At 37.6% G+C, this 9,364-nt stretch overlaps 2 protein-coding genes across 2 annotated transcripts; both read right to left on the minus strand.

The window, feature by feature from the left end:
* Nucleotides 1-177: 177 nt before the first annotated feature.
* Nucleotides 178-9,364, minus strand: Prm (Paramyosin). Its single transcript, NM_001312566.1, is given in 16 exon segments — nt 178-878; nt 958-1,239; nt 1,400-1,495; nt 1,685-1,879; nt 2,041-2,175; nt 2,358-2,547; nt 4,009-4,121; nt 5,136-5,263; nt 5,481-5,727; nt 5,810-6,076; nt 6,161-6,280; nt 6,368-6,605; nt 6,816-6,982; nt 7,709-7,795; nt 9,096-9,152; nt 9,230-9,364. Coding segments are annotated over 16 exon segments (2,631 nt in total). The 5' UTR covers nt 9,341-9,364; the 3' UTR covers nt 178-680.
* On the minus strand, nt 2,560-3,996 carry LOC106126274 (paramyosin, short form-like). The gene has a single exon (XM_013323810.1). The coding sequence runs from the start codon at nt 3,481-3,483 to the stop codon at nt 2,623-2,625; it is 861 nt and encodes a 286-aa protein (XP_013179264.1). The 5' UTR covers nt 3,484-3,996; the 3' UTR covers nt 2,560-2,622.

Here is a 9,364-nt window from a genome sequence, read left to right on the forward strand (position 1 = left end):
TACTTGAATAAATTAGAATTGCCTACTAAATTATTAGATTCATTCGTATTGCATTTCGAAATAAGATATTTTAGAATTTTAGAGCTTAGCAAAACAAAGAACTCAAAGTCCATTGAAGAAGAAATAAAAAGCCTGGTTGTTTTTGAACTTTTATTGTTTTTTTTTGTTTGTTTAACATAAATAGCATTTATTTTTAATTATTACAAGTTACAATTATAAACGCACAATTTTCATTGCACAATTAATAAATAATTAACATAAAATATTTTATTTATTTTTATCTACTGCACTTAATAGAGTGCATCTTGTCATTGTATACTAAAGCGCCAGTAAACTTAAATTAGACATTGAAAAAAAAAGCATTATCGGTTTTTGGTTCTTTATTTAATTGTTTTTCGGAGTTACATTAGAAAAAATCGGCAAGGGACGAGCAGTCGGCTGCCGGCTGAAATAGTGTTGAGACACGGCATTATTAGGGCGAGTCGTCAGCCGAGCGCGCGTCCCTGACCGCGGCTTTGGTCAATGGACAGCGCTAGTGGGCAAGAAATGCCTACTAACGCCATCTACCGTGTAACTCAAACATCACTTAACGAACGACTAGGCTTATACCCGACCGGAATTGCGCCCCTATACGATTGGTGGAGAGAAATGCTGGTGCGGCGGGGCGGTGCTTGGGTGTCTCACTCTGTGCTGAGGGCACGGGATTCCTGCACCAGGTAGACCTGGGAGCCGGGCACCGTGGAGGTGGTGACGAAGGTGCGGTGCTTGGCGCGGATGAGAGACAGATTGCTCTCAGCGACGTCGGCGCGGTCCTCGGCCGCCTCCAGCTCGCGTTGGAATCGTCGAACTCTAGTCACGCTCTGTTGGGAGACGCCCTCCTGCAAGAATTATGAAGAACAGTTATTACATAGTTTAAAAAATCACTGATAGATTTAGGTCCAACTATGAAAGTCTTACCTGTTCTGTCAACTGCCTCTTGTAAATGTTAACTTTCTGGGTAGTTTTCTCCAAAGAGTCTTGGAGAAGAGCGATGTTCTTCTGGTCTTCTTCGCATTGGATCATGACCTCTTTGACTTGGCGTTCCTTCTTGCGGAGGATCTTGATGGTTTCAGCGTGTCTCCTCTTTTCCTCGTCCATCTCGAGCTCCAAGTCCTTGATGCGAGCTTCCAGTTTGCTGATGATACGCTTGCCACCAACAATGGCATTGGCTTCTACTTCCTCCAAGCGGACGGAAATATTCTGTAAGGAAATTACTAAAAATGTCAAACGGTTCAAAATCATTATCAGATTGTATTGTAGACGGAACTTTAGTCTTTGTGTAGATAATAAGAGACGTTTTAAAACGAAATTATTGCAAAAGTTTCGGGCAACTGAAAAAATAATTAAAACCCCTTTTTACCTTGACTTCGATTTCGAGAGACTTCTTGATCGCTTCGATCTTGACGATCCTCTCCTGTTCCTCGTGAAGATGCTCAACGGTGTGCTTCAGTTCAGTCTGGAATGATTATAAAATAACAATAAATACTTAGCAAATATAGATCGAAATATGTGTTGAATTGAAAATCAAATACACAGCTAACTGACTCCCTGTTATTAAAGTTTTTAATAGTGTAAAATTACCTTGTTTTATGTGATAATGCGCGGCCATAAACTAGTTTTATTAATTCATTATTAATATCCTCACCTGTACGCGTTGGTATCTCTCATCAGCGATGCGCAGTTCCTTTGTAATCTCGTCGTAGTCAGCGGCGACCGCTGCGAGCTCCTGCTCGATCTTAGCCTTGCTGCTCGACAGGTTGACGTTGATCACCGTCAGTTCGTTGATGCGGGTCTGAGCTTCCTCGTACGACAGTTCGATGGTGCGCTTAGCGCGAAGGGCCTGGTACATATTAAATAAGTTAAAGTGAATCCTCAGCCTATTACCCCATCTACATTTTAAAGGCGTTCATTCTACGTTATACAATTGAATCATACAGGAAAAATACTTCCTGCTGAATTTCATTCTTTGAAGCTGTTCATAATTTCGGGTTGTAAATGTACCTGCTCATAATTGCCTCTGATCTCTTCGATCTCGCCGGTGAGGGATTGTACTCTGCGTTGAGCAACGCCGTATTGGTCGAGGGTCACCTGGAGCTGCCTCTGGACCTCATCATAGTGAGACTGGATCTCAGTCAGCTGAAATTAGAATAAAATCTTTGTTGGAAAAGTCTCTTTTTTATAATTTTCAGAAATTAAAGTATACTTAAATGTACAAAGGTTTGTTTATTTAAACATTTACTTGCATCATTTATAACCAGAATAAACATTTGGAACGACGAAATATGTCAAATAATAGACGAATAGTTAAGAATGTATACCTGCAGAGACTGCTTCTTGATGGTCTTCTGCAAATCGATGTTGGTCTTGTTGGCAACATCGAGGGACAGCTCAAGCTCGGTGATCTGGATCTGCAGCTTCTTCTTGATGCGGGTCACCTCAGTCTTCAGCTTGGTCTCAGCTTCAACAACGCGAGCATTCAACTGCTCGATCTCGATGCTGGTCTGCTTGCTAAAGATAATAAACATCAATTTATCAATCGTATTACTAATTATTTAAAGCTAAAAGATACCACAAATTCAACAATCATTTCAGTATCCTATACCTCCGGTCCATTACAAAACTTGTGTTAATATTTTCGAATTGATTTATAGTTTCCTTTAACTCTATTAGTCTTTGACGGTATGATTCATCTATTGACGGTATATCCGTCTCAATTCTAACGACGCACACTTTCGGTGGGTTTTTGGCAAGTTGGATTGCTTTAGTAATTTGAGACAATTCGGCTTCATAATCGCCATTTTCTACTCGTCTAGATCGTATTGTATAATCATTATTATCGGTAAAATTTGAACGTAAATTAAAATTCTTCAGTCGAACTTCGGAAACATTATTTAAACCCTCACTAAGCAATGTTTGAGCAATAGCTTTAGCAGATTTCCCCTTATAAACTTTTGATTGTCCTTTAACTTTCGCCCCAACTGCACTTTCACTGAACGACTTATCAAGCAAAGCATTATCCGTAACGTATGTGTTTTGTCTTTCTAATTTAGTTCTCTTCTTTTTGGTTTTAACGACAACACTTTCAGTAGCTACGTGTTTAGATACATTCGTTGCAGCTGCAGTTGCTATTACTGAAAAAGGCGATCTTTTAGTTACATTAAAATTATTAAGATCTTTTTTCGCCTTCTCAGCAACCTCCTTTGAAATTCTTGAAAGATCTGCTTCGGAGTAGGTTTTGATGGGACCATCGTATCTGTATTTTTCCAAACCTCTTTCATTGTTCCAAGGCAGAGTTGGGGGCTTAGCAGCTACTCCTTGTTCTTTAGCTGCAATGTAGTCTATCATTGGCTGATAATAGTTTATCCCATAGCCGTAGTTGTTTTCATAAATGGAAGTTGGGGGACGATTCCATTTGTTCAAATTTGGAATATTAACTGGAGCCATTATAAGATTATCAAGTTTTAATGAGACACCAACGTTATACTAATGTGTTATTCAAATGAAGTCGTGTCCGAACTGTATGAAAATCGTTACTGTCTTTCCTTACAGTTTATTAGGAAGCTTGTGCCAAAGATTATACGTATTTTCCGATTATACTTGCCAATCAGAGACAGAGTTAAATATAGATTGATCTTATGCCAATACGTCTGATATGAATAAAGATGCATTACGTCCAGAGTAGAAAATGTATAAACTCAGCTTTGTCTGATCAAGCCAAATAAAACAATGTAGACGATGACGTAACATTTCACGTCCAGCGTCTCGTGCTATACATTGTTGTTGGTTATGACCAATTATATGTAATTAAAGAAATATTTAAAATAGCGCCAGAGACTTTGTAAAGTAAATGTAAAGTCCGTGAAACCTTAACCTATACCAAATTCAACTGTCTAATTGTGATTCCGATATTTCGAATACCTGTAATTGAGAAAATAGATACAATTATAGGTTGTCGTATTATAAATTTACCGAATAGCTTCGATTTCTTCCTCCTTCTCCTGAATGCGACGCTCGGCCTCGTGACGGAACTGGCCAAGTTCCGCGGTCAGCCTCTGCGCGCGTTGTTCCTCGGCTTTGCGGCCCTGCTCACGAAAAAGTCAAAATTAACAATAAAGGAATATTGTAACTTAGTATTCAATAACGATGATAATAATGCCCATAACAATAATCATTGTGAAACCGATAGAATATTATTATTATAGTTAGTACAAAAGTAAAAAAATAGTTGACCGCTTAAAATTGAGAATTAGGATATAAATTATGTTAAGCTATTAAATATGCAAATATCGTGATTGATATGATTTTACCTAAGCTTACTACATTTTAAAGGTATAAGATAAATCCTATACGCGATAATATATCGTTTTTTATATGTAACTAGTTGTAACTGGCGACTCCGTACGCGGCAATTTAAAAAGAACTTAATAAGTAGCCTATGTGTTCTAGATCGTGTCCTATATCTATGCCAAATTTCAGCAAGATCCATCTAGCTATTCTAAAGATAAGTTCAAAAAAACATCCATCCATCCATCCATCCGTCCATCCATCCATCTAAACATTCGCATTTATAATATTAGTAAGATCAACTATTTGCAGCAAAGTAAATTATTTAGATTGTATCAGTACTCAGATTCAGATATAGATGATGTGTTACATATTAGATATTTACTTCCTAGATATAGAGGTGACAACGACTAATTTTAGATGTTATTTCGTAATTGAACTCATGCCAAAATGCTTCTGTGCGTTATAGAAGAAGGCTACAAATGCTAAAGCGAATTGTGATTAGTACTGTCATAGAAGTAAACAGTTAAAGATGTTAATTAATCTATTTATTTATATTATTTTATAATAATAATTTTGTCTTTCTCTTAATTAAGGGTTTTCTGTTAAATATAATAAAGATAGCTCATTTTATAGCATATCTACCATATTAAGTGAGTAATGTCATTCCAAGCTGATTTCAGTTATATTTAAAATATTTCCTAGAGGTACCCTTTTTTCTAAATTTAATCTCATTTTCATACATATCTCTTCTTGCGAATGCCGATTTGTCAGGAAACATGGTGTAAAAAATGTTTGTGATTGTTACTTACAGCTTCAGCTTCCTTGTATGCGGCAGTGAGTTCCTCTCGCTCGTTCTCAAGACGGCGCAGCTCGATTTCGAGCTCGTGAAGACGGCGGGTCAACTCCGTGAGATTAGCGCGGGCGTCGTGCAAGTCATCTACAGAACAAAAAGACATCAATCAATTAGCAATAGCAAGATTGGCAAAGTATCTGAGTGCAGCTAATATTTTCCTTAAACCTTGAAGATCTAGCCTTTTCATCGTAAATTTTACGACCAATAGTTAAAAGTATCGAAAGTGCTTAATAAAATAGACAACAATAGTTATTTTACAGCCATTTCGGACATTAAAAACCGTTTAATTATCTTTACTTACCACCCAGTTTCTTGTTCTCGCGGCCAAGGGCATCCTTCTGCTCGCGGGTCTTGTCAAGTTCGTGGGAGATGCGTTGGATCTCAGTCTGCTTGATGCGGAGGTCACGCTGAGTCTGCTCGTACAACTGTACGGTTTCCTCAAGGCGCGACTTAATTTCAATGTTCACCCTCTCGAGTTGTTCCGTTCTCTTCTGGAGCTCCCGAGCTGTTCCGTTGGCCTTTTCGAGATCAATAATGAGCACTTCAACCTAAAATAAAATTTGGTGTCAATGGTACGGTATTTGAAAATCCAATTTTATCCCATTTACATTAATTTATATAATGATTTACCTCGCTCTGCAAACGAGACTTCTGTTTCTCAATGCTGCTGATCTTAGCAATAAGAGTTTCAATGTGTTCCTCCTGTTCCTGGATGCGGGCAGAGTATTTGCGGCGGATTTCTTCAATCTCCTCAGCCCTGGCAGCAGCCTCGGCCTCGAACTTTGATCGCCAGTGCTGGACTTCACCGTTGGCCTTGACCAATTGACGTTCCAGATCCAAGCGGGCTTCGGATTCTTCTTCCAATTGCACGCGGACGGATTCCAGGTCAATCTCAACCTGTAGAGATAAATAGTAAAAATTGTAAAATAGTTTACTAAATTTACTGAAATTTGTTTTTGTTTTTGGTAGATCTTTATTTACCTGGTGCAGGTTGGCCTCAAGCAGAGAACGCCTCCTCTCTTCATCTTCGAGTCTGCGGCGGGAGTCTTCGAGCTGGCTCACCACTTGGCTCTTGAGGTACACGACGTTTTCAATGTTCACCTGGAAATAAAAAAATATTACTTTTCTGGGCTCATCTTAATTCATGTAACTTATTATTTAAAAACTTGTTTGGTATCATTATTTTACCTTAAGATCCTGAACTTCCTTAATAAGTTCAACATTTTCCTGAGACAAGCGCTGCTTGTGAGAGGTGATGTCGACGATTGTGCGGTTAAGTTCTTCAATCTTGATGTGAAGCTCGCTTATGGTGATTTCCAGCTTTTCTACTGTTTTCGAGTATGTGATCTTCTCCTTGGTGATATTTTCTACTTGGGCCAACAGTTCGTAAACTTCAGCCTGGAACTTGGATTTTTCCTTCTCGGCCCTGGAGACAAAGATATATATGACGAATAATAGAAAGAAATATTTTAATGAAATCGCAAACTCCACAGTACATTAAAATTGTTTATCATATTTCGCTCATCTACATTCGCAAATAATATGAGTTCGCATTGCAAAAACTTAAAGTTACATCGTAAATACACAACGTGATATAAACGACTCACGCATATTTAACAAAAGCGATTTTCCTCACCTGGCTTTGCTTTTGGTAAGCTGGTCGATTTGGTCCTGGAAGTCGACCACGATCTCTTGGTGCTTCTTCTTAAGCAGGTGGGCGGTTTCCTCGGATTCCAGGTGGACATCTTCCAGTAATTTGCGAAGCTTGGTAAGTTCAGTATCACGTTTTCTGTTGATCTCGAACTGAAACATCAACAAATGATTTCAAATGTCGTCCCCATAATATATTTTTATTGGGAACGCATTTGATTATATCATAACTTAAGACATAATTGTCAAATTCTTTTTTTTACTTTATTGATTTTGCAGCAGTATCTTAAGGTTCGTTAATTAAATTTCAAATATGAAAAAGTAGTATCTAGAACCTTGTACTTAAATTGCCTTTTAAAACAATAACATATTGCATCCTGTAAAATAAAACATACAGACAATAACGCACAGCTTTTGAAAAAACAAATCGCAACTGCTTGTGTTAAAAATCGCAAAGCAAATAATGAGACATAATATTTAAAACATGTTTAAAAATATATCGCTGATAAATCTTCATTTCCTTTCGGGATCTCCAATTACTATTTTCTTACATGACGCTTTCCGCGTGGTTTATTTAGTTTTGTTAATTGACTTTCAAAGCTTTTGTATAATTATTAATCATTATCTTGTTATGACTTCTTGTGTTCACCCGTATTAAGATTCTTGTACACATTCTTTTGTTTATTCCGAAATAGAATCTGTTTGTATATAGGCAACTATTTATTTGTAAGCAATTTGTAAAATTTTATCCAGCGTCATTTGTTTTTTTCTCTTAATTTTCGAATTCGGAATTTGTTGATATAATTTCATTTAGAATCTTCATACTTGTATCATCATTTTCTCATAGTTAATTAAATAAAATAAAAATCTTTGATTTACCTGACTCTCGGCTCCGCCTTCAGCTTCCTCCAGCCTTTCGGAAAGTTGAATAACTTGCACGCTCAAATCTGCCTTCTCTCTCTCGATCTACAATAAAACATATGCATGTTAAAAATTCTCAATCAAATTTTAAGTTCCATTAAAGTACTGAAATTGTTAAAATGAAGGAGAAGTGACAATGACCAAAACTATGAAGCCAATGTTTGTAGGTAGATGTAAAAAAACTGTGAAATTTGAAGGTGCCTAAACAATAAAAAAATCAAAGTTAAACATAGCACTGCAAAACATCTAAGATTTTGAAGACATGGTTGATTATTTTTTTTTTGTTATTTAAGTGAAAGTAATTAATTGTAGAAATGACTGAAGGCCTCTTTCAGATGTAAAGGTACATTTAAAAAAGAAAAAAATCATAAAAAGACCTATAAATGTGTATAAGCTTCATTGTTATAAGTAAAGTAGAATTATGCAATTAACTTGTCTGAGGGAAACGTCCTTCACGTATTTCAGTATTGTACTTCGGTCTATATTAAGAGTGAATCCGTATCTCACGGTAGCTGTGACTAAGTCGGATATTTTCGCCACTAACAGCACGATCTATTATTATATTTCAATATTGTGGCATTCTCAACGGCAACGAGCATCATTTGGCCCAGTTTCAAGAGTGAGACCGGAGAGCAAGAAGTCGTTTCAAAGAATGCTTTCGCTATGTGCCTAAATATATCGCGGATCTCCAACGACCGAGGAGTCACCGCTACCCCGGCGGACCGATCGGCCGTGCGCTCACTACATTTATACTAATTATATTATAATGTCACACGCTATTTTCCTTTCCCTATTCGAAGCAAAAAAAATTAGAAAAATGCGAACTTTTGTACTTTTTTAAGAAAGATACTGGAAGCAAAGATAATGGAAGCTTCATACATACGTAAATGTTAATGTTGCCAAATGCTTTTATTCATATAAATTTGACAAAATAGAGCTTTACTTGGAAGATTTCTATAAGACATTGCACTTAAATAACAGTAAAAACTAATCTGATTGGAAAAAAAAATATTTTGCAAACAACAAAAATCACCTTTTCATTAAACTTATCCTATTTATTTATAAATCAAAATAATTACTAAATTTTTATTAACTATTAATTTTTTACGAGATATATTTTTTATGAAATAAAAATGTAAAAGACATTAAAGTAGTTGAGATGCACAGGGGCGGCGCATTATGAAATTTTCACAAATAGGGTGCTTATGGAAAGCGATAAATCGAGGGCGGCGGTATTAATAGAGGTGTGCTTGTGCGCCGGCCCGCCCACACCTGCGCGTGCGCCGGCGCGCCAGCTTTGGTCGCGGCGTCCGCACATATCACATTTCGGGCGATCGAGCCTTACCCTCTGACGCAGCTCCCTTTCGGATTCCAGATCATCATGGAGGAGACGGATCTTGTCCTGAAAAATACAAGATACTCTATCATGTGTCCGTAAGCAAACACTTCACAAGCACTGCACTGGTCAGGGGCCGGTACCTCCAGCCTGGAGAGAGCACTCAGGTCGGCGCTGTACTCGATGTTGACGTCGGTGGTGCCGCCGCCACTGCTGCGGTACGTGTACTTGGAGGTTTTCGCCACGGCGGACATTGTCGCTGGTTCGTCTCTCGATCG

The sequence above is a fragment of the Papilio xuthus genome, unplaced genomic scaffold (genome assembly GCF_000836235.2).
Source record: "Papilio xuthus unplaced genomic scaffold, Pxut_1.1 DF825017.1, whole genome shotgun sequence".
NCBI classification, from domain to species: Eukaryota; Metazoa; Arthropoda; class Insecta; order Lepidoptera; family Papilionidae; genus Papilio; species Papilio xuthus.

What these genes read in the sequence shown, in the direction of transcription:
- LOC106126274 (XM_013323810.1), bottom strand. Translation starts at nt 3,483, where the DNA reads ATGGCTCCAGTTAATATTCCAAATTTGAACAAATGGAATCGTCCCCCA.